The sequence below is a fragment of the Apus apus genome, chromosome 2, assembly GCF_020740795.1.
Source record: "Apus apus isolate bApuApu2 chromosome 2, bApuApu2.pri.cur, whole genome shotgun sequence".
Taxonomy (NCBI): Eukaryota; Metazoa; Chordata; class Aves; order Apodiformes; family Apodidae; genus Apus; species Apus apus.
Genome location: NC_067283.1, coordinates 165,986 through 189,944, shown reverse-complemented (window position 1 = coordinate 189,944; position 23,959 = coordinate 165,986). Strand labels below are relative to the sequence as shown.

The 23,959-nt window shown below is 60.5% G+C and overlaps 1 protein-coding gene across 2 annotated transcripts in view; it reads left to right on the top strand.

The window, feature by feature from the left end:
* The window catches only part of AGAP3 (ArfGAP with GTPase domain, ankyrin repeat and PH domain 3), a 117,430-nt gene extending 96,420 nt beyond the window's left edge, over positions 1-21,010 (top strand). For both annotated transcript variants that reach the window (XM_051611000.1, XM_051610999.1), the window contains exons 12-18: positions 5,483-5,656; positions 9,292-9,453; positions 16,958-17,112; positions 17,639-17,729; positions 18,049-18,271; positions 19,248-19,503; positions 19,790-21,010. In XM_051611000.1, coding sequence (XP_051466960.1) covers positions 5,483-5,656; positions 9,292-9,453; positions 16,958-17,112; positions 17,639-17,729; positions 18,049-18,271; positions 19,248-19,503; positions 19,790-20,014 — 1,286 coding nt within the window. In that variant the 3' untranslated portion in view covers positions 20,015-21,010. The remainder of the gene's footprint in view (positions 1-5,482; positions 5,657-9,291; positions 9,454-16,957; positions 17,113-17,638; positions 17,730-18,048; positions 18,272-19,247; positions 19,504-19,789) is intronic.
* The last annotated feature ends 2,949 nt before the right edge of the window (positions 21,011-23,959 follow it).

Here is a 23,959-nt window from a genome sequence, read left to right as displayed (position 1 = left end):
TTCAGACAGGAGTAAACAAGTGGGAGGCCTGCGGTGTGATGTGCTGTGCAGAAAAGATCAGACAATCAGAGGGCTCCTTCTGGCTGTGTGTGACTCCCTGTCCAGTCCTGCTGTCACTTGCTTTCCCGGCAGATCCGCTGCTTCCCGCTCAGCTCCGGGCGCCCTTCCTGGCAGCGGAGCTGCTGGGGAGCAGATGGGGCTCCATGGGTCTGCCTGGGTGCTCAGGGAGAGGACTGAGTGGCTGTGGCTGCTGGTGGCTCCTGGGAGTGCTCCTGGTGCCCGAGGGTTTTGGGAGGCAGCTGTCCCTGGAGTACCTGTTTGCAGGCTTCTCAGCTTTTCTGGCTGTGCCTGGAGTCAACCACCACCTGGTTCACCAGGGGTGAGTCTGCTGTGTCACTGGAGATGCCTGGGCTTATCTTGTGCACCCTGGGTTTTGGCTGGGCGATGGGAGCAGTCTGTAGTGACCACGTCCTGTTCAGCTCTCCCCATGCTGCTGCAGGCAGGTTGGGTTTTGGGCCCTCCCGGAGATGTCTGGACCATGCAGAGCTGTTTCTCCTGCCGGTTCCACGGATTAGTGGTGGCAGGAGCTGGGGTGTTACATTGTCGCTCACCGCCTGCATATGTCCAAAAATGTGCTCTCCAAGTGCAGATTCCCCTGTGCCAGAGCATCTGTGAGGCCCAGTGACAAGCAGTGGCTCCCACTGTGTGCAAGCTGGCAGATCCTGATGGCCTTGCTAAGAAGCAGGGCTGGGAAACCCAGGTCGCCTGCAGTTTGGATCAGTGACTCTGCTGAGACGTTCACTGTTGGCAGAGCTGGGAAGATCTGTCATCCCTGAGCATGCCCGGCCGTGCTTGTGGGGCTGTATTGGTGCTTGGCACTGGTGCCACTTCCTAAGGAGAACTTGGGTTTTAGGTCTTTCAAATGCCAGGTCTCCATCCTGCTGCTTCAGGTTGATAAGAGCTCGCCTGTGTCTTTTGGCCTCATGTCTGGTAGGAGCTGTTCAGGAGGAAGGAACTGAGTCTGTCCAGCAAGCAGCATGCAGGGCTTGGTTCACAAAACCAGCCTGACAGAGGCTTCTGGCTCCAGATATGCTCCAGACCTGCTCCAGGAGTGTGGGCAGCGCTGGGAGCAGCGGCCGCGGGAGCTCCCAGGGCAGCAGCATTCCTGCGCACGCAGCAGCCTCTGCCCCTTGGTGGGGAGCAGTGAGTTATGTCCTTACCAGCAGGGATTTCACAGGCAGGCAGCTCAACCACGCTCATTGGCTTTCACCTCCCCTCAAGAACCAGCTGGTTTCTCAGAGCTGAGGCAGTTCCCACCAGCTGGAGGTGGGTTCCCATCCAGCCCGCCCCGTGCAGCCGTGGAGCAGTGTCTTGGGGTCCCCGCAGCTTTTGGAGAGACTTTGGGACATGCTCTGGCTGCAGACACCAACAGAGAGCCAATACTTTGAGGTGACTTGCAGGGATTCTTGTTTTTATTTGGAATAACTGAAGATCAGTTGGCAACAAGTACCTTAAAGTTTTGGTTAATGGGTAGTGGCAACTGGTGCCTCTCTGGGACACAGTCTGGCAGAGAGTGAACAGCTTCAGTCTGCAGAGGGCTTTTGGCCACTGTAGTACAAGAGAGAACCGGGTTTGCTCTGTGCTAGGGTGTCCTCACTGGGAATCCTGGGTGGCCTCCATCACTATCTACTGCCAAACAGCCACCATCTGCTGCAGCATGGGGCAGCATTCCTCTTCCAGCACCTACAGGGGCTGGCACTTCAGAGAAGACTGTGCTGTCCTGGGCTATACAGGGAGACATCCCCAAACTGCTGTCTGTGCTGGTGAAACAGCCTCTCCGTGGCCCAGCCAGGCTGCAGACACTGTCACCCACCTGCATTAAGGAGACATCTGGCTTCCCTGGGAGCTTCCTCAGAAGTGGGCATCAGATGCTGGTGGTAGGAGGTAGAGCTGATGTGTCACAGCTTGGTTTCCCCAGTGCTACTCAGGTCATTGTGTGCTCAGGGAAGAGGAGGAAGTGGTCCTTTCCTGAATGAAGCTTGTCAGGGATGTAGGTATTTCTGGTGTTCTATTCACAAAGTCTGTGATGTGGCATGTCCATGCACCTGGTGTTGCTGATCCTGGGAGGCTGGTTGGTGGAGTCCATTCCCACAGGATTAGTGGGAATGGAAATCATCTTTGTTTTCTTTACCTGTTCCACCTTATATGAGTGTTTTTCAAGGTGGTAGGTTGTGCATGAGGACTGGGTGAGGTGTGGTGCCAGCTTTGTTCAGGAGGTGGGCACACTTCCCAGTTGTGCCTTACTTCATTTTGCACACCAGGGGTCACGTTTGACGTAACCTCCTTGTGCACGTGTGAGACCACACCTGACTGTCCAGCCTTGGTAGTGGTGTGTTCAGTTATGCTGTAACAAGGCAATACTTGCAGCATTCCCCCTTCTCCTGTGTTCCCAGTTAGGAGGTCCAGCCTAGTGCAATCCAAATCCCACCTGTGTATTATTTTGCCAAATCACTGGGAGGGTTGGAGAAGCAGTGATTGGGAGAGCTTTGCTTGAGGGGTCAGGGAGAGTTCAGTTCCTGGAGGCTTTGGCTCAGTAGTAGTATTTACATGTAGCCTTTTATTCACCTTTCATTTTGCTTGCCTAATTTAAAGGAAATGTATTCAGCAACTGCTGGTGGTGTCAATTCCAAAGGGAAGCAATTCCTGAGTGCTCTCACCTTGTTGGGGCCACCTGGCACAGATCCCAGGGACAAGCCAGAGTTGTGGAGCCCAGAGGTCCGTGGCCAAGTGAGCTGCTGGGCTGGGAGGAGGTTTCTCTGCAGCTGGGAGACTGCAGGCAGCTGGTGAGAAGTGCAGGGAGCTCCTGGAGAGACTGCAGAGGCTGGCAGGAGCTGTTCCTGGAAGTCTCAGCAGCACCGTTTCATTTCAAGATGACATTTTCAAATCGGGGCTGGTTCTTCATGGTGTCAGGCTTGGGAGGCTGGTGCAGGGCTGGCTGGGCACCACCTCTTTGGGTGAGCACCAACTCAGGCGAGCATCTCCTCAGGTGAGCATCTCCTTGGGTGAGCACCAGTAAGGCCAAGCAGGGCTGTGGGGCAGGCTCTGGAGGTGCTGCCTTCCCTGCTGCCTTCCCTGCTGCCAGCACTCGTTCCTGCTGCCCAGCCTCACCCACTGCCAGCTGCCACAAAGCTGAGATGGTCCATGGATGGGGCAGGTCCAGGGCTTGCCTTGGCATGTCCCTGGTCAGGGCAGGAGCTCTTGGGTGTTGTGGCAGCCCAAGCTGGCACCCAAGAGGGGTGGTGGAGGGGCAGGGTCTGCAGGCTGGGGCTCCCAGCAAGGCTGGGGTGAAGGTGTGAGGGGCAGTCCCAGGCTCCTGGGGCTCTGAAGGACTCTCCTCTCAGCAGGAGGAGCCTCTCCCAGGCACGATGCCCTGCTCTCCTCCCTCTCCTCCTGGCTGGGATGGGGCTGGCAGGCACTGGGGCTTCCTGTCCCACCCCACCCCATCCCATCCCAGGAGCATGGTCCCCAGGACCCAGCTCTTCCCGGTCCCAGGGAGCAGCCTTGTCCCTGGCAGCAGGCTCCCTCCCACGGGGAGGCGAGAGGAGATGGATGCAGCAGTCAGGAGCGGAGCGCCAGCTAATTACCCTTCCGAGTGTGTCTTGTAAATTAAGGGCTAATTAGAGGCAAAGTCAGTGTCATGGTTTTACACGTGTTTCTGTGGCGCTGAACAAGGGGAGGGAAGAAGGGAGGGGAGCAGCCGGGCTGGAGGCAGCTGAGCTCTGGGCTCTGGGCCCTGCCAGGACCCCTCAGATCGCCCCACAGGGAAGGGGGATTTCTGCACTGGGCCAGGTGGGCTGGAGGGGACGGGGCAGGCACATGAAGGGCAGAGCTGGTGCTGGTGCCCCGTCCCTCCTCCCTCAGCACAACCCCGTGTCCCCTCTCTGGGGTGTCAGGGCTCCTTGAGGTCCAGGCACATCCAGCCCCAGGCAGCACTGGGGCACCAGTGACATTCAGATCACCGAAGAAAGGTGATTCTGTCTCTTGTGTACAAAATGTGCAGCTCCACGTGGGGGTTTCGTGGGGCTCTGTTCTTGCTGGAGGGTGGCTAAGCACTGGAATAGGGTGCCCTGTGAGGTTGTGCAGCCTCCCTCCTCAGAGATACGCAAAAACCGTCCACAGTCCAGGACAGCTGACTCTGGGTGGCCCTGCTTGAGCAGGGGTTGGACCGGAGGACCTCCAGGTCCCTTCCAGCCTCAGCCATTGTGGGGTTCTGTGACAGCAACGTGAGCCTGTTTTCAGGTGGTGAAGGTCCCAGGACAGGTGAGCTGTCCTGGCTGTAGCAACCCCAGGTGGGACCTGCTGCTGCAGGTGTTCACCTGCTCTCCAGCCTGCATCTGTGAAAGATCCCACTTAGACACCATGAAAGGAGCTGCCCAGCCTCTCCTATCCCCGTGCTTGGCCGCGGGGTGGCCAGCTCAGGCAGGGCAGGGGCAAGCAGGGGGCTCTGGCCAGGGACCTGTGTCTTGTATGGGCACCCTGCAACTGGAGCACTCAACAGGACAGCCAGGAGGGCTGGGTTTTCTCCACATCTGTGCCTCTGGGTGGGAAGGAGGAGAGGGAGCTGTGAGGTAAGGAAAGGGACCCTTTGCTTGTCCTCAAGCTCCCAAAACACCGTCTCTAGATGGCTGGAGCTGATGCCCTGAGGGAAGGCATGGAAGGGGCTTGCAGTGCGCAGGTGTCGGGTCATCCCTCCCTCCTTTACCAGGCTGCCAGCAGCCTTGATCAGCAAGGGGTTTGCTCCCCATCAGAGCTGCTCTGTTTACTCTTCTGGAGATTTTGGATATTAGTGTAATCCAGAACCACTTGACCCATTTTTTTGGGACCCATTGTCCCAAAAATGCTCCTTTCCTGGGGGCTTCAAGGTCTGGGCTCAGCTCAGGGGGTTTCCAGCTAGTGGGAAGAGGCTTTTCCACCCCCAGTTCCCAGCTCACCAGCATCTCTTCCCCAGCTTGTCCCTTTGACATCCTCCATGTGATTTTCCATTCACTTCTTGTGCCACCAACATGTTGTGTTTCTTGCTGGGGACACACAGGAGTGAAGTTAAGGACTGAGGATGGGCACACTGGATGTGGGGAAGGTTTGTGTTTGTCCAGGTGCCTGAGGCTACAGTGAAGACTGTGAGCAGACCATGAACTCCAGCTGCGAAATTTGGCTGGAGAGGGAAGCTGTGTGCCAGGATGCCTGGCTGTGCCCAGGTGCCAGGCTGAAATACATCAAGCTGGGTGTCCCTCTGAGAAGGGGTGTGTGCTGGGCACCTCTGGGGGGTGATGCACTGGCACCCCGTGGGAGAGGAGAGCCAGTAGAGCCCGTCATCACGCAGGGCCACCTGGGGAGACACCTCATGGGGCCCAGGACAGCTTCTCCTCCTTCCTTTGTGCTTCAGAGCAGCCGTTGGCCCCTGCTGAGTTTGTGTCTCTTGCAGGTGCTCCCCACTCGACCAGCAGTACCTCCCTGCACTCGGAGCGCTCCATCAGCGGCATCAACCTGGTGGGCTTCAGCTCCAAGCCCGACGGGATGCACCAGCGCTCCTACTCGGTCTCCAGCGCTGACCAGTGGAACGAGGCCGTGGCTATCCCTGGCAGCTGCCCCAACCCCTGTAAGTAGCACTTCTGACCCTGCTCAGCTGCAGCAGCTGGGAGGTTTATTCTGGTAGTGGGGTGGACCTGAGCTCTGCCCTGTGGCTGCAAGCCCAGAGTTTGCTGACAGGTGTCGGACACAGCCTTGGGGCCTTGTTGGAACTGTCCACCTTGGTGAGGGACAGCTGGCAGTGTCCAAACCAGGGGGGAAGAGCTCTCCTGATGGACGTGGTAAGGCACTCTCCCTCCGGCCGAGGGGTGTGTGTCAGCAGCAGGACTGTTCTGACCTCGCTCCTCTGCCAGCCCCACTCTCAGCTCACCGTCTGGGGAGTAACCATTGCTTTCCCCATCTCTGCTCCTGGCTGGCACCCCCAGCTCCCAGGTTTTGGGGCAGTTGAAGGAACAGGAGTAATTCCTGCCTCGGGAGCACACAGTGAGAGCAGCCCACCCCCTCCCCCCACGCTCACTCGCTCTCTGCGATGTTTCAGGACAGTTGAGTGAATTAAAATAATTCATACATTTCCCAACGTAGCCACTTTGCCGAATTGGAAAATAAATGCTTTTGTGCTGCATTCATCACTCCTTCGTTCCTGGCTCTGCCGCCGCACTAAAAAAGCAGTTAAATGCACATCAAGAGTGGAGGAGCCATTTCCATGCCTGCTCGCCCCTTGTAGTTCTCATTAGCGCGGCAGCCGCCCCCCCCGCCCGGTCCCAGGGGCTTTCGCAGTTTAAAGAGAGCCTCTTTATGATCATTACCGGAGTCCGACTGTGCGGGCGCCATTTGCAGCTGAGGAGGCTCCTCATTTGTAACTGTGAAAAACTATCAATTTCAGCGCGCCTGATGCAGCGGCTCCATCATTGGCCCCATCAGCTCCCTGCTGGAAGCGAATTAATCAGACTGTTACTGCTGATGGGGCAGCGCAGGCGACGGGAGCGGAAGGGCGCAGCTCTGAGCATTAATGTGCCGCGGCCCCCCCGGCCCTCGCCTCGGACACGGGGTGCGCCAGGGCAGGCCCCGGCGCCGGGGGCAGCGGGTGCTGGGTGGGCAGCTGCTCCACGCAGCCCTCGGGACGCTGGCACGGGCGCCGGGATCGTGCCGGGCTGGTTCCTGCTCCAGAGCAGGGTCCTCCCCGCCCGTGGCCCCTCCGCACCCAGCAGCAGGAGCCCGGCGTGCCCCTGAGGCTGTGACATCCCTCAGGACAGCAGGTTCTGCCTGTGTGGCCCCGGGGACCATCTGGTCCCCCTCCCCGCAGCCCCGCTGCACAGCCCCGGCGACTGGCCTGGCCACGCTGCGTGTTTCGCCCACCCTGGCTCTGGCTAGAGTGTCCCTGTCCACGGGAGGAGCCTCCGTGCCTCGGCCACCCGAAGCAATCCACCTCGCACAGGCAGGGTACCCTGGAGACTGACACGAACAGGAGCTGAGATGCTGCTGCTTCTCCCTGTGACATGGAGGGCTGAGAAGTTGACTCTCGAGCACTGACGTAGCTGATCCGCTCTGCGCGGGTCCCACTGCACTGTGTTCACCTGAGCCCTGCGGGTCAGCCCTGCTGTGTCCTGCCCTCTGTCAGTGGCCCAGGGACGTGCCACCAGCCCAGCTGTGCTGGGGGGTCTGCAGTGTACAAGGGGCGACCAGCCAGGCAGGGCTGGTGCCTCCTGAGCATCCTGACAGACCTGTCGCCCAGCGCTGGCAGTGCCATCCCCCGGGCTGGTGGGACACCAGCAACTCATACCTCCTGGTGCCTTTCTCCCCCCACAGAACCCTTTGGGACTGTCAAGGAAGGGCTGGGGCAGCCAGAGACTCCGGAGCACATCCCTGGTGCTGGGGGATGCTGAGCAGCTCCCTGGGCCCCTGCCTGCTCTGTGGCTTTATCTGCTGGGCAGTAGGAAGAAGAGGGACGTGGATGTTCCCTGCTCTGTGGAGAAGTTGTGCTCCCCACAGCCTGCAGGGACATTGGTGGGAGCTGCAGAAGGGATGAGCCCTCACACTGAGCCTGGAAGGGACAGGGTGCTGCATGTGGTTTGGCCCCAGGGCCAAACCTGCTGAGCAGGTGGGCAGCAGAGCTAGGCTGGATGATCCATGTGTAGCCTCAGACAAGAAAGTTCAGGTCCCCTGCGACATCCAGGCTGGGAGATGAAGGTGCCTCACACCTGCTCTGAGCATAGTCCTGCTGAACAGTATCAGTAATTTATATTTATTAAAATGGAGTCTGAATGTATTAGATTTCTCTCTCTTAATTGTCGAGGGTGAACTATTTCCCTGTGGATAAATGGCAGCAGAAATGTGTCAAATGCAGTAGAAACCAGAGATGGAAGAGCTCTGATGCCACATGCTCTCCCAGCCTTGTGAGGGGGACACCAGCCGCACTCCAGACCTCTGTGTGGCAGCTTCTGGCTGCTGCCTGCAGCCCTCTCCAACCTGTGGTTGGTTTTCCTGCCACGCAGAGACAGACCAGGCCCCAGGGGCCAGCCTGGCTGATCCGGGCTGACCCAGGAGGGCAGAGGCTTGGCTGGAACAGAAGGGCTTGCCAAGTCCCTGGCAGTCCTGCTGCTAGAGGCTGCTGCCCGTGTTAGACACTGTGATTGCTTTCTTCAAGTCAGGTGCCACCAAACCTCCTCAGAGATGGAGGTTAGGACATGATGGCAGCTGCGGGGCTACTGCAGAGAGGACAGCGAGCTGCCTGGGACAGGAGTGGAGCTGCCATGCGTGCCCTGTGGGTGGGTGGACACAGGAGAGGCAGGAGTGTATTTCAGAGAGGGTTAACAGTGCAGCGAGGGCTCCTGCGCCTCGTTGCCTTCCCCGGAGTCTGCATTTTTATGCTGATTGGAAGCCTGCGCTGTGTGTGCTGCTGAAATTGAATGTCAGGCTTTTGATTTTGTTGCTGGTCTCTAATGAAATTTGACATTTAATGGTGAGTGCAGCGGCAGCGTGTGTGTGTGTGATCGGAGCTTGATTAGCGCGCTCTAATTGACAGTAATTAGGCAGCTCCCTGATTGTTTCTAATTCTGCTATTAATTGTAAGGAACAGTATGATTGAGGATAAATTTGGTGCGTTGCTGCTGGGGATGCAGCTTCTTCAGCTCCGTATCGGAAGCCTATTGAGACCATCATGCTTAGGTTCCTGAGCATGGCAGCCCCAGTCCCCTCGTCTGGCAACGTGGGGCCATGGGGGATCGATGCCCCTGCAGCGCAGACCCTGGGACGTGGGTCTGCACCCAAGGCCCTCCCCTCTCACAGGGGCCCAGGAGCCCCTCCTGGAGCGGTCCCTGCCCAGAATGCTCAGCCACCCTGCGAGGACCCTGCTGCGGAGCAGGAGGCACAGGGGCAGCACCAAGGGGTCGGGGTCTTGGGCTGACCCCAGGGATGCTGCTGTGCTTGTCCCAGCCACGTTGATGCCCGCGCTGTCCCTGTGTGATCATTTGGGGGAATCCTGGTGCAGAGTGTGTCCACCCTGACCCTGCTGAGGAGCCTGAGCTGCAGGGGGTGTTGGTGCTGCCTGGGTGATAGGGCTGGGTGTGGGGGCTGTCCTGTCTCGTGGGGCTGTGTCTTTCCAGCCAGGCAGAGCCCCAGGGCTGTCTCCAGGATGCTTGGCTATCTCTAGGAAGACCAGACTGTCACTGCCTTGCTGTACATGACTTTCTTTATCTCTGTTCCCAGCTAACGGTACTGCCGATTCCCTCAGCTCCAGCCCGAACATCTCCAGTGCTGCCAGCCCGAAGCTGGAGCCGCCTCCATCGCCTCACGCCAACAGGAAGAAGCATCGCAGGAAAAAGAGCACGGGGACGACTCGGCCCGACGGCCCCAGCGCGGCAGCAGAAGGTAGGACAGGTCTGCTGCCCGGGGCAGCTCCGTGGCTCAGAGCACCGGGCTCCGGGGGGTCATGCTGGGGGTCGCTGGGGACCTGGGGCTTGATGAGCGATCCCACCTCTGTGTCTCCAGCTGGAATCCAGTCTTTCCAAGTCCCTGTGTCCTGTGGAACGATGTCAGTCATGAAGGAGTGCGGGATCCACAGGCCCAGGGCTCTGTGCTCAGGCAGAGGTGACCAGAGCCTGCTGCTCCCCAGCACACACTGTGTCTTCCACATGGAGTGTTGTGTGGTGCATTTTCTGGCTTCCTGTTTGGCTTTTAAAAAACTAGTCTTTTTATTTTTTGTGTAACCTCCTGTGTTAGAAACCCGACGCAGCTCTGGGCACCACAGTGGCTCATCACCAGGGCAGGGGCAGAGGAGTGACTCCAGGACTGGCACTTGGGCTGTTTGCTTCCCAGGCCGCGGGCGGGCACAGGGCTGGAGTGGCAGTGGTCACTGTCCTGCCTCAGAGGTGGAATCTGGCAGCAAGGAAATGAGGTAACGAGCCTCTGTCAGGTCCCATCCTGATGTCTTAATGGTCAGTGCTGGTTCCAGCGTTGCCCAACCTCATGGGCATGGCTGATGGCTTATGGCATGGGCGGGTGTCCTTCCTTGGATCTTTTTTACCTGCTTTTGAACAGTTACAGCTGTTTTTTTCACAGCAGGATAATGAGGTTTTTGCTTTTGCACAGGCAATGTGGTGAAGGTGTGAAATGCGTGTTGCCAAGAGCCCAGCTGCCTTGCTCTGTGGTGGGGCTGCTGTTCCTCATCCCCCTGTGGGTACCCACCACCTCAGGAGGAGCGTGGGGCCAGCCTAGCCACTGGCTCTCCATGAGCTCATGCTGGCTTGGCCATACTGGTGAGGGGACCCCCCAAAAGCTCCTGCCAGGAGACCTTGGCAGCCGTGTTGAGCCAGGCACAGTGTTGGGCTCAGCTCTGGTTCACAGAAAGTGTGGAGGAGCCCATCCAGGCTGCCTTCCCCTGCGCCCAGCCCCATGCCTGCTGCAGGGCACGAGCGTCTCCAGTTAGCATCCTGGGAAAGTTGGTGAGGTCTGGGGATAAATTGCCATCAGTTTATCTCATTTAGGAGGTAATCAGAGCCAGGGACGTGCGGAGCAATTGAATCTTAGTTGTTCTGAAGTATCATAAATCAAACGAGCTGTTGCTTCTTTACATGGTCGCATGTTAAAGAGAGCGCAGTGTCAGGTTGCTAGGGAGCATCAGCAAACTATGGCAGGCGTGGGATTGCGCTGCCGGGGCTGTCAGCGCGGGGAGGCAGCTGGGGCTGTCAGGGAGCACCCACAGGCTGCCGAGCCCGCCTCAGCTGTCAGGGCAGGGTGCAGCAGCCCTGCAACCGCTCCTCGCCGCCCTGGGCTTGCAGCCTCGGCCCGTGGGGACCACCAGGAAAGCCTGCTGAGGAGGAGAGCCCAGCCGAGCGCTGGGCAGGAGTGCCCCGAGCTGCCTGCCAGCCCCGGCCCCGCTCCGTGCCCCGGCCCCGCGGCTCCCGTGCCGAGGCACCAGGCGTGTCTGACGGCAGGAGCACCTTGGCGACGCTCCCTGCGCCAGCATCCCGCGGCTGCCAGAGCTCCGGGGATAATGAACTTCTCATGTGCTTAAAGAGTGATGCAGGGTGCATGGCGAGAAGCTGACAGCCCCTTAATGTGCTTCTCAGTGGCGGCCAAACGACGCGGTTTTGTCTTTGTTTTTTAGTTTTAAAACCCACGGGAAATTGATGGCCAGTAAAGAGTTGTGTTGGGGCGATGTGCGTGATTAATACCAACTGTCAGGGGCTGTCGGGGCCGATCTCGTGAGCCGGGAGCGCGGGCTGAGCTGCGCTTACCAGACTGCTGGGGATTCCAGCTGCTGCTGCTCAGCTCCCGCCTGCCCCACGCAGCCTGTGTCACCCACGCGCTCCTGTCAGCAGGCCTCTTAATTCAGTGCTAACGAGTCACTCCTGCTCATTGCAGACCCCGAGAGCTCCCTGCTCTGTCCCGGCAGGAGGAAAGCAGCCCATGCCCGGGCATCTCCTGACGGCTGAGCCCCCGTCTCCATCAGCTCCACACCCCCTCGTCTGCGGCTCCTCAGACAGCTCCGTGTTGCCCCTCTGAGAGCCCCTGGTGTGCACACCTGTAGCCCCACCACTGTGCTTTGCAGCAAGCCCGCAGCTGCACCACGAAACCCACGCTGTCCATGCCCTCCCTCCTGTCCCTGCAGCATCACCCCCTGTCCCCAGTGCATGCCAGCACCCCGCAGGGCCCCTCCACTTCCTCCCAGCCCCATGTGCTGTGTGCACACACCCCATGCAACATCCCCCCTGTGTGCACAGAAGTGACCCTCCTGTCCCTTGCGGTGACCCCTCTGCACAGCACCACATACCCTGCAGTGCCCTCGGGAGCACCTTCTCTTCCCAGCCTGCAGGCTCAGCTGCCTTTGCTGTCCCACACACACTTGCCCCCCACCACCTGCCCTCTCCTCTGCAGTTCAGTTTCCCCTCTTCTCTGGCGTGGCTGTCCCACCTGGCCCAGCCCTGTGTGTCCCCACGGGCAGGGGGACCTTGCCAGCTCAGCCTGGGGCACTCCAGGGCCCGGGGCTCTGGGACAAGGCACTGTGGGTTCTCCATAGCCTTGTTCCTGCTGCAGCTCTCCTGGCAGCTCGGCGCTGTGGAGGGGGCCCGTCCCCGTTGCACTAATACAGGTTAGGAATATTGGGTTTAATGATCTGCAAAATGAGGAGGCAGCGAGCTGACATTTACGAATGGTGCTGCATCCTTCTCTTCCCAGACGCCTGCTAATTTGTTGATATCCCAAACACCTCATAATGATGTGGTACAGTGGCAGCTTGCAAACAAGCATCCCGAGGCCGGGGGCCTGCTGGCTGCCTGGCTCCTGGACACTCTTCATGGACTTGGCACCAGGAGACTGGAGCTGTGGGCCAGGGGCTCCCTGCACCACAGGCAGGACCAGCCCTTGGTTCCCTGCTGTGTGTCCCACACACGGGAAGCGTCCCCCCCACTTCTCCCTGTCTGACCACCCACTCGTCAGGGCATCCAGAGGCACCTCCACTACACCAGCTCCAAGTGGGAGAAGGGATGGGAGCCGGAGAAGGGCAGAGGGAAGGGAAAGACTGGATGGGGCTGGGAGCAGAGGAGAGTCGAGGTGAGAGGAAACTTCTGCTTCAAGAGCAGGGTATGGTTCTTTGAGATCTGCTTCTCCTGCTGAGGTTGAGTGAGATCCTGCTCCTCCCTCCTGGGCATGCTGGGATGCAGGGGGAGGTGTCCCACACCATCCTGCATAGGGCAGGGGCTGCTGAGCCATGCTGCTTCTTCTCTCCAAGATCCCCTGCTACTTCCACAGGTGACCGTGACAGGTCCACTGTTTCTGGGCATCTCAGCCCACCTTTGGGCAGCAGAGCTCTGTCCCACCCTGGCTTCTTGGTGGGGCTCTTCCCTCACCCTTCCTGGCAGGAGGACATCGTCTCCATCCCCTCGTTCCTTCCCTGTCCCGTGGAACTCAGCCCTGGGGAGATGTTTCCTCTCAAGGTGGCCTGTTGGTAGGGGGGCTGCTGGCTGCCCCTCTGAGCAGGGCAACTCCAGGAGGGCTGGCAGCTGCCCACGTGCTGCAGGAGTCCCCAGGCCCTCAGCTGGCACCTCAGCTGCTGCTGGGCTCTCCCTGGTCCCGCTCCCACCCGCAACCCCGTTGGCAGGCGGTGCTGGAGCTGGGTCAGGGGGTTAACACCCATTAACAGCGCCGGCTCCCACCGACCTCTGCTCACAACTCTTCACAGAGCTCAGTCTTTAAAACATCATCAAAAAATCATCAAGAGAGAGAGAGAGAGACAAGAGCGTTCGTTTCCACTGCCCACTAATTCTAATGGAGCTGGAGTAATGGACTCCCACCAGCATGTCTGCAGGGGCAGGGGGGTGGGCTCTGCCTTCTGGCCCAGGGATAGCCCCTCTTTCCTGAGGAGGCTGGAAAGGGCTCCCCAGTCCTGTAGCAGAGGCTTCCTCCAGGACCTTCACCCTGTTGAGTCTGAGCTGGCAAGTTCTGGGGCTTTTCTGGACACCAGGAAGGAGCCTGTGGCCTGCACATGGTGTAGGGAAGGGCGTTGGGCCAGCAGAGGTAGTCAGACCTTCTGCCTGTGTCATCTGCTTTGTGCTACCTTTGCATCTGTCCAGAAATGCCCCTGCCACATCAGATGTGGGTGCCTCTTCCCAGAAAAATCTGAGAAAGCCCCCTCCTCTCTCTAGAGCTGTGACCTGAGTCTGATTCAACTCATATGGGGCCCCCAGGGAGCTCATGAGCTCATCTGAGCAGCTGGATCCACACACAGTTGGAAGCTGCTCCGAGTCCTGAAGCCCTTCCCAGCTCTGCCAGATCCTGCGTGTGAACCCGAGGGTGTGATCCCACAGCTCCCTGCTCTCCTGCCATAGCCATGCCCACCTCCAAAGAGCCCTGGTCCTGCCACGCTGTCCCTGTTGCTGCAGAGAGGGAGAGGCAGTGATTTTGCTTGCGAAAGAAGCTTTAGTGTGGCAGAATAGCTGTCGTCCTTTGTTAGCTCTTCCCAGGCTCTGCTGAGAGCAACGGGCCCTTTGTTTAGAGTAGAGCTGGAATCCATGAGGCACAAAGGAGAAGGGAATGGAGGTCCTGTGGCTTGCCAAGCTGGTGCTGGGGCTTCGATCTGACTGGGATCAGTGCCGGGGCTGGGACTGGGCAGCCCCAGGGCTCCGGGATGCCCCAGAGCTGTGATGGTGGCACAGTCTGTCTCAGTGGGGTTAGAGCCCCAGACGTTTATCTGTTTGCTTGTGGTCAGGTGTGGGCAGCCCAGCAGGGACCCTGGCAGAAGGGAGCCTGCCCCTCTGCCAGCATCCTGAGCAGGGGACTGGGACACAGTCCCCTTGCCAGCTCTGCTGGGAAGTGAACTGGCACAGGAGGGCTGGGATTTCTGCCAGCCTGTTTGGTGGAGAGGTGCTGAGCAAGGAAGAGAGAGGAACAAGGATCATTCCATGGCAAGAATCCTCTCCGTGTCCCAGGGACCTGCTGTTGTCTCAGCGGCAGCAGAAGTGGCCAGCAAAAGAAGCAGGGAGCACTCAGAGTGCATCCAGGACTTCCCAGGTCCCAGCAGCTGGCCTGGGCTCCCCAGCACACTGACAGGAGCTGCGGGAGGCTCAGGCCAAGGATGGGAGAGATCTGAGGATAACAGAGCCTGTTCAGATATATTGAGGTGTCCCAGGAGTGGCTCTGTTGGTCCAACAGTGTCGTCCAATCTGAGATCTGGGAATTGCAAATGCTCCCTCAAGCACCTGGGCAGTCACTGTCCCTAGGAAGAAATGCCACTCCTTCCTTCCTTCCTGAGAAGCTGTGGCTGCCCCATCCCTGACAGTGTTCAAGGGCAGGTTGGATGGGGCTTGGAGCAGCCTGGTCTATTGGGAGGTGACCCATGTAGGGGTTGGGACTGGATGATTCTTAAGGTCCCTTCCAACCCAAACCATCCTGTGGTTCTGTGATTATGTGATTAATACTTCACCCTGGGCAGCCATCAGGGGCCTGGTCCTGGCTCTCTTGCAGCCTCTTGCAGAGACAGAAGGAACTGTCTCTCAGAACAGCTGGAGCACTCAAGTCCCTGTCTGCAGATCCCTCACAGGTTGGGATGGTGGGAGCAGCAGCTAAGATTGGCTGTGCCCTTGATGGGACCCAGCTGGTGGTCTCTGCATCCACTCTGCCCAGCTGGGGAGCTGTGGGCTGCAGCAGGTTCCTCAGCTATTGCCCTCCTGTTGCTTCCCCTCCACTGGGAAAGGCTCCTCTGGCTGCAGCTTGTGGGGGGGAGTCGGGCAGAGGAGAGGACCCCCCTGGTCTCCTCTGCTCACCTCTCCTGCTCCAGGCCCTGCCAGGCTTCACAGCTCTGCCTGGCTAAGGACCAGGCTGGGCCCCTCGGCCTCCTGGCTGTCTCTGGAGCTGTGCAGTTGACTCCCTGCTTTTAATAGAGAGCTGGGAAGGCACATTATGGAGATGAGGGTGTTATTTGCATAACGCTAATTAGGTAATTACAAATCATTTTGCTATGAGCTGAAGCGTGTGCTGTGACATAACGTTTATTAGTCATTCCATTCAGGCCCCGCTTAGTTAAGTCATTTACTGCACTAACTACTGAAGTTGGCAATAAAAGGTAAATGCTGGTGCTTGGGTGCAAAGCTGGGACAGGCACCTCGTGAGCATCCAGGGCCCCAGGGCCCGGTGGGTGCAGCTCGTGGGGGTCACAGCCCCCCAGCCCCAGCTGGGACAGGGTTACAGCAACGCGAGCAGCAGCCAGAGGGGAGGCCACCCTGTAAGCTTTGCTTTTCAGCAGCCTCTTGGTCTGGGGGGTCTGAGGTGCCTTCACACGTGTCTGCTCTCCCCCATCAGTGCTGCTGGCTCTGCCACCTCGCGCTGGGTGCCTGTGCCCTGACACCCTCCCTGGCACCCTCCAGCCCTGCTGCCTTTGGCGGGATGCTGACGCTTCCCTTCGTGCCATGGCAGGGTGAGCAACCCTTGAGGCTCACCAGGAGCATCTTCCCTGAAGACAGAAAGCCAGGCGTTTCTCCCCACGTTTCACCCCAGCAAAGGGCTTTAATATCCAGGCTGTATCTTCTGGGGTCACTTGTGGGTCGCAGATGCTGGTGCTGTGCAGAGGAGCAGGTCGCCTGGCCCTGCAGATATCCCTGCTGCCGTCCACATGCCGAGTGGAAGCAGCTCCTCCTGGCCAGCTTCCAGGGATGCCTGTGTCCTCCTGCTTCCCGGGTTTGGGAGCTGGAGGCACCGGGAGGTGCTGGTGCTGAGAACAGCGTCGCTCTGGCCGCGCCGTGGCTCCTGATGGGATCCCTGTGACTTCATGCACCTCTGTGGGAGAAGAGCAGCAGCCACGCTGCCGTGTGGCTCTGTGGGGTGCCCAGGCTTCCCGGGTGGGATCCAGCTCTGCCACACTCCTCAGCTGGCAATGGTGCCCCTTCCCAGTGCACAGACTGGGAGGAGCTGCCTCTGAGCCCCCCACAAGGGCCCTCCTTGCACCTCCTGAGGCAGCCCCTCAGGACCCTGCTCAGCAGGCACCAAGTGCTCTGAGGGCCCTGGGGTTGACAGGGCTGTTGGGGCCACCGACAGGAGCTGATTTCACTGCTCAAGAAGTCAGCAGCTTTCTCTGAGGGTGGGACACGCAGGGCATGGAGAGCAGGGCACGAGCAGCTTCCAACAGCCTGGTGCTGCAGCCTTCTGGGTTTCCCAGCTGGGATGGTGGGGGATGAGGCTGTGGATGATGGTGTGCAGAAGGAAAGGAAGGCCCATGCATGTGGAGCTGGTGCGAGCAGGAGGACGGGCTGGCACAGAGCTCCAGTTCCTCCCTGCAGGCACCCCCTGCCCCGGCCTGAGGGGATCTGTCCATGCGCTCACACCCCACGAGACTAGCTGACCTCTTCTTTCCTGACCCATCATGGCATGCCTTTTTTTCCAGAACCAGATGAGCCATTTGAGTTCATTATCGTGTCCCTGACGGGCCAGACGTGGCTCTTTGAGGCCTCCACATCAGAGGAGCGAGAGCTCTGGGTCCAGGCCATCGAGAGCCAGATCCTGGCCAGCCTGCAGGGCTGTGAGAGCAGCAAAAATAAGGTGAGAGGCCTTGGCTGAGTCCTGCTTTGTTCCCTCCTCTCCGACATCTGATTTGCTGCATGCTTCCCTGTCCCAGCCTTCCCTCTTTGTCCAGGCTGTGTCCCATCCTGATCCCTCTGCTCCCAGTCAGGGTTGATCCTGGCCCTGAGACTGTCTTGCCCTCCACCCTGGGTTTTCCCGAACCCTTCTGAGCTCCCTGTCCTCTCCTCAGGCTATCTCCAGCCCCATGGAGCACTCTGCATCCCACCAGGGATGGATCCTGTGCTGTCCACTCCCTCCTTTGACAGCTCTGCCTTTACTCTCCCCTCCCTGCCCTGCCATCCCCTGCTCCTCCACCATACACCCAGCTATGAATCCATGTTCCCTCCCGACCCTGCTCTCTGGGCCCCGTGCTGAGCACTCCTGCAGCAGAGCCCGCTGCAGGTGAGGTGCTGGTGGCTCCTGATGGGCTCTGGGGTGCCCATCAGAGGACCCGTGTTGGGGTGTCTGTCCCTCAGTACCGGGTCTCCCCTGTGCTCTGTTCCAGGCTCGGCTGGGCAGCCAGGGCGACGCGCAGGCCATGCAGGCCGTGCGCACTGCGCGTGGGAACAGCTTCTGCGTGGACTGCGACGCTCCCAGTAAGACCCGCTGCACTGGGAGGGGAGGGGGATGTCCCCAGCCACCTGCTCGGACCCTGTTGAGACCCCCCTGTGGGGTGCTCTCCTCCTCTCCTGCGGTGGACCCGTTCTTCAGGGGTGGGGGGCTGACCCGTCCACCACACTAGTCCTAAACCCTGTAAGGACCAGCCTGGAGTCCTTGCCTCTGCTGCTGGGACACTGGGCTTGGAAGGGGTCTGGTGGGCAAGTGCCTGCAAACGTGGGTCTCCTGGAGCACAGGAGACAGGCTGGTGAGTCCATGCTGGTACTAACTCTCCCCCACTGATCGTGCTGCCCTCAGATCCAGACTGGGCCAGTCTGAACCTGGGCTCCCTCATGTGCATCGAGTGCTCCGGGATCCATCGCAACCTGGGCACCCACCTGTCCCGTGTGCGCTCCCTGGACCTGGACGACTGGCCCAGCGAGCTGCTCATGGTCATGACGGCCATCGGCAACGCCCTGGCCAACACCGTCTGGGAAGGAGCAGTGGAAGGCTACCCCAAGCCCACCCCTGAGAGCAGTCGGTAAGGAAGGTGGGGAGCTGCAGATGCTCTGCAGACAGCCACACTGGGAGGCTTGCAGCCACCACAGGAGGTTGAGAGCAGACATCCAGACAGAGAGGTGGGCAGGAATCCTCGAGGTGCTCCAGTGTTCAGGGTCCTGCCTGCTCTCTGGGCACTGGAGGCCCTGTCCCGCCGTCTTGGTGGCCCAGCAGAGCTTCACGGCTGGCCAGGGCCACGCGGTGCCTGCTGGAGCTGTGGCTGGCTGCGAAGCAGAAGGGGTTAACAGAGATGGCTTGGCAGCATCCTGTGGGTCTCAAGGGTGCATCCCTTTCAGGCCCTTGTCTGTCCCTATCGGAGCGACTCTCCTGTCACTCATCCCAACAAGAGCCCATTCTGTGCTTATCGCCAGAGGAGGGTCAGGCCAGGCGGCAGGGAGCATGCTCGGCGCAGGGCATTGATGGCGGCCGCCAGATGCAGATGGATAGAATGGCAGCAGATAGCGCGGCCCGGCTCGCCGCGACCCCCCGGCCCCGCGCTCCCCGGCGGGGCGGGCGCAGCCGCAGCCTTTGTCTGCAGCAGGAGCGGTGGCGGCGATAAGGAGCCTCCCGCGGCCCCGCGCTGCCGCCAGCGCCCGCTGACCTTTCCTGCCGCCGGCCACGGGCCTGCGAGCGCGGGACACGCTCCCTGCGCTGCCACGCCAGGGGCTGGCAGGAGAGGGCAGGGACACCAGTCCCTGTGCACAGTGACCGGCACGGGGCCTGGCTGCGGGACCCTCCTGCTGCCCACGCGCGGTGGGGAGGTGCAGCGGGACACGTGTGTCCGGAGCAGCGACAGCCCCAGTGACGGCCAGGGGACACAGCAAGGGAGGTTTCTGTGGCAGGGGCCATGCAAGGCATGTCTGTGTGTGACAAACGGGGTGACTCAGGGTGGCAGCACTGGTTTGCGTGCTCCTTTGCATGTGGCGCTGGCCCACCTGTGGTTGTGTCCCGTCTGGCAGGGAGGAGAAGGAGCGATGGATCCGGGCCAAGTACGAGCAGAAGCTCTTCCTGGCCCCGCTGCCCCAGTCGGACATCCCGCTGGGGCAGCAGCTGCTGCGGGCGGTGGTGGAGGACGACCTGCGCCTGGTGGTGACCCTCCTGGCCCACGGCACCAAGGAGGAGGTGAACGAGACCTACGGGGATGGCGACGGGCGCACGGCGCTGCACCTCTCCTGCGCCATGGCCAATGTGGTCTTCACGCAGCTGCTCATCTGGGTAAGACAGGACCCCACAGCCTCCACCCCAGCGCTTCTGGCCCTGTCCTGGCGCTTCCCCACTGCAGCACCTCCCCACCCCCGGGTCTTGGGACAACCCTGATCCGTCCTTCTCCCAGAGGTTCCCTGCAGCACCCATGGGCACTGCTCTGCCCATCCTCTCCCTGCCCACCCCAGCGCCTCACAGCCCCTGGACCTCTGCTGGTGCTCTTGCTGTGCCACCCCCGTGTCCCCAGGCCGTGTGGTCCCCTGGGTGCCACTGACAGGCTGCCTTCTCTCCTCCACAGTACGGGGTGGATGTGAAGAGCCGGGACGCTCGGGGGCTGACCCCGCTGGCCTACGCCCGGCGAGCCGGCAGCCAGGAGTGCGTCGACATCCTGCTGCAGCACGGCTGCCCCGGCGACGGCTCCGTCCCCACGCTGACCCCCAGCCTGCCCCGCCGCAACGCCAACGCCAACAACAACGCCTGCGCCCTGGGCCCGGAGCTCAGCTCCAGCCCCGCTGCTGTCTAGCTCCAGCTCCTGCCAGGCCCTCCATGGGCCTCACGCCGCCTGCCAGCCCTGCCGGGGGTCCGGGGCCACGGGAGGGGTGCAGCCAGGTCACCCGCTGTGCCCGCCCCCCCCGGGACCCCAAGCTGGCAGCTCCAGTGCCCGGGGACTGTCCCCGTGCAGCTGGGGGGTCTGTGCAGCCCCAGCGCTGTCAGCACACAGTGGGGCTCCCTCCCAGTCACTGGGGTGGGTGCTCCAGCACACCCCGTTCTCATGACCGGTACAGGGGGGACAGAGACAGTTTCTCTGTGCCCCCATCACACACGCGCAGACCCTGAGGGGCTGGGGGCAGATGAGGCAGGGCCCCAGCTCCCCTGCACAGCCGGTACTGGGGAGGACGATGGCCGCACCCGCCCCCCAGCAGCAGGGCAGGTTGGCACCTCCCTCCCCCTGGCTCACCCTCCCGTGCCGCCCAGCCCAGCGGGAGGTGGGGGGTGCATGTTTCTTCACCCCCCTGCTCCTCTCTACTCCGGGCGGTGCAGGGAGGGACCCGCTGGCTGGTGCTGCTCCCCACCTGCTGATGCAAAGGGAGCTTCTCTCCACGCAGCCCCTGGACAAAGGCCTCTCCAGCCTCCCTGGTGACCTGGAGGAGGATGGTCACCCCGGGATCCCTAGCTGTGTCTGTCTGTCTGTAGAGTCCCTGTCCTTGCAGGCTGAGCCCCAAAGCCATACACGGCGTCTCCATCGGAGCATCCCCGCTGCTGCCCAGGCGGGGCTGGTCTCTGGCTGAGCAAGAGGAGAGGAGACGAGTCTCCCCTTGGTTTTGGGCCAGGCCTGAGTGCTGGATCCCCAAGGCTTTGGACACTGCTGTGGAACGTCTCTGTCACTTGTGTATAAAATGTACATTGGAAATATTTATATGGACACTCTGTATATACTGTTTCTTTGCCATGAGTTGCCCTGTGTGTGTTATCTGCAGCCAAGGAGATAAAGGCCAATAAAGCAACCCACCTCCTGCCAGGCCAGCGTTTCTGTGTGCTGCCTTCTGGGCCTCCCGTGCAACCTCCAGTCTCCTTGTTGCCCACTCTGTGAGGTCTGGGGGATTTCCATCTCAGGCTGACAGATTATCAGCCCTTTCTCCTCCAGCTCAGGAGCTGCTAACAGCAGTCCTGTGCCCAACAGGAGCTCCTGGTGGACATGGCACAGTATGGGGAGAGAAGAACTGTCCCTGGTTGATGAGAAGCTCACCAGGAGGCAGGAATGTGCACTGGAGCCCAGGAGCCATGCCCTGGACTGTATCAAAAGCAGCATGACCAGCAGGAGCAGGGAGGGGGACTGTCCCTCTACTCCACTCTCATGAGACCCCACATCAAGTACTGTGACCACTTCTGGAGCCTCAAACACAAGAAGGATGTGGAGCTGTCACAGTGAGTCCAGAGGAGGCCACAAGGTGATCCAAGGGCTGGAGCAGCTCTGCTCTGGAGACAGGCTGGGAGAGCTGGGGTGTTCAGCCTGCAGAAGAGAAGGCTCCAGGGAGACCTTAGAGCACCTTCCAGTGCCTGAAGGGGCTCCAGGAAAGCTGGGGAGGGACATTTACAAAGGCATGGAGTGATAGGACAAGGGATAATGGCTTTAAACTGGAAGAGGGCAGATTTAGGTTAGACATTAAGAAGAAATTCTTCATGGCATGGATGGTGAGACACAGGCATGGATTTCCCAGAGAAGCTGTGGCTGCTCCATCCCTATAAGGGCTCAAGGCCAGGTTGGATGGGGCTTGGAGCAACCCGGTGTGGTGGGAGGTGTCCCTGCCCATGGCAGGGGGTGAGACTGGATGAGCTTTGAAGGTCCCTTCCCACCCAAACCATTCCATGATTCTATGTGTCAACCCCAGGTGCTGTGGGTCCATGCAGGGAGATGGCCCCAGGGGGATACACAGCTCCAGTGGGATCAGAGATGGGCACAGAAGAGCTGTGCGTTGGGCAGGGGACATGCCAGGACAGAAGTGTTGGGGCCAACTGGTCCCTGTGCTCAATAGTGAGTTTGAAGCTGGAGGCAGAGGTGGGCAGGGAATGGTGGGCTGTCCTGGCGAGCAAGGAGCCAGGCAAAGGATTGCTGCAGAAGCTGGGGTCACACAGACAGCCCCCCAGCAGTGAAGGCAGCCGTGGGTGTCCACTCTGCCGTCCCTGACCCCACAAGCTGGTGGCACAGCACGGCCCCAGTGCTGCCAGCTCTCTGCTGGCTGCATCCAAGGCCCCACCACAAGGGACAGTTTGGGGCTCCTGTGTCCCCTCTTGCCCTCCTGGGTCCAGGCTCCGTGTTGCTCTGGGCACAGGTCTGGGTCCCCAGGCCTGCGTGGGGGTACTAAGGAGGCACCAAGACACCCTGCACCCCCCCCAGCACCCCATCTGCCACAGGTACCCCCCAGCAGTCCCCTCCAGACCCCTGTTGCCCCTTCCTGTGCCTCTCCCATGGCAGAGCCACACGGGTGGCTGCAGGTGGTGGCCCCAGACCCTCCACCAGGTCCTTGCTACATCATCGTGTGCCGACTGAGAGTGCCTGTCCTGGTCCTGGTCCTGTTCCCAGCCCTCCCTGCCCATACCCGTGGCTGCCCCTCGTCCCTCCTCCCGTTGGAGCCCCTCACGGACCCGGCCCCAGCCCAGTGCTGGGTTTGGTTAATTTCCTGGTGACTGCATTAGCAGGAATGGAAGCCGAGGGACGGCAGCTCCTCTGGGGCCCATTAATCATCCCCCTCAGACAAGCTGCCTTGATTACAAGTGGCAAGAAATTCATTAGGGCTGCGGCTCTGACAACTTTTATCTGCGCGGCTGGATCTGACTCATTAGGCAGCCAAATTAAAGCCATGATGGGCCCTGATGAAATTCACTGCTTGTTTATCTTGTGCGATCTGATACATCTGCCCATACATCATCTCCCGGGCGGGATCCCGCCCGGCCCAGCCCCGGCACCTCCCTTCCCATCCCAGCCCTGCCCTGACCCGCCAGGAGCTCCTGGCCAGCCCAGGCCCAGCTCCAGAGCCAGCCCCGGGCTGGAGTCTCCAGTCAGCCCCCTTGCCTGCCCCACATCCCACCTTTGGGGCTGGAAGATGTGGCTGTGCCAGCGGGAGCCATGTGAGGACAACGTTGGAGCCACAGGGCCCCGGGCCGACCCTCCAGGGCTGTGGGTGCCCCAAGGGGGCTTCCCCAGTCCTCCAGGGCTGCTCCAGTGCCAGGGCCTGTGCTGCCATGGGCAGCGTCCAGGCTGCTCCATCCCGGCAGGAAGGGGCTTGTGCTGAACACGAGTGTCCCTGGCATGGAAAAGACCGTGCCCAGCAGCAGTGCTGCAGTCCTGCCCTGCCCAGCCCTGTGTTATCCCACTGTCCGAGCACATCTCGGCACCCAGACGGCTCCCCATGGCTCGGCGTGGTCAGGACAGGACAAGGCAGGACCTGCTGTGTCCCTCTCGAGGGCACAGGCAGCAGCGGGGCCGTCCCTGCCCGACGCAGCCCCAGCAGCAGCCGCGGCCACCCCAGCTCCTGGCAGCACCTCAGGACGTTCCCACAGCACCCCAAGCTGGAGCAGCAGCTGCCACAGCCCGTGAGTGCTGCGGGGCAGCAGGCAGGGGTGCCCTCAGCATATCCAGGGCGTGCAGCTCTAAGCTGGAAACCACAGGTCTACAACCCTTCCCAGAGAGCCTGGGCACAGCAGACCATGCCAGGACACGTTCCATGCAGCACAACCCACAAACAAAAGCCCACAGGCCCCCTCACAGCCCTGGCTGAGCTGGCACAGCCTCCTGGGGGTTGCAGAGGGGGCAGCAGCCATGGCATGGGTCAGTACCACCCAACCCTGGGCAGGCACTGGGCACATGCTGAGGTGCTTTTACAAGAGATGGTCAGAGGGAAGATCATGCTATTGCCCTGCACTTCCAATTAGTGTTCCACATCAGCCCTGCCTCTTTGAAGGAGAGGGC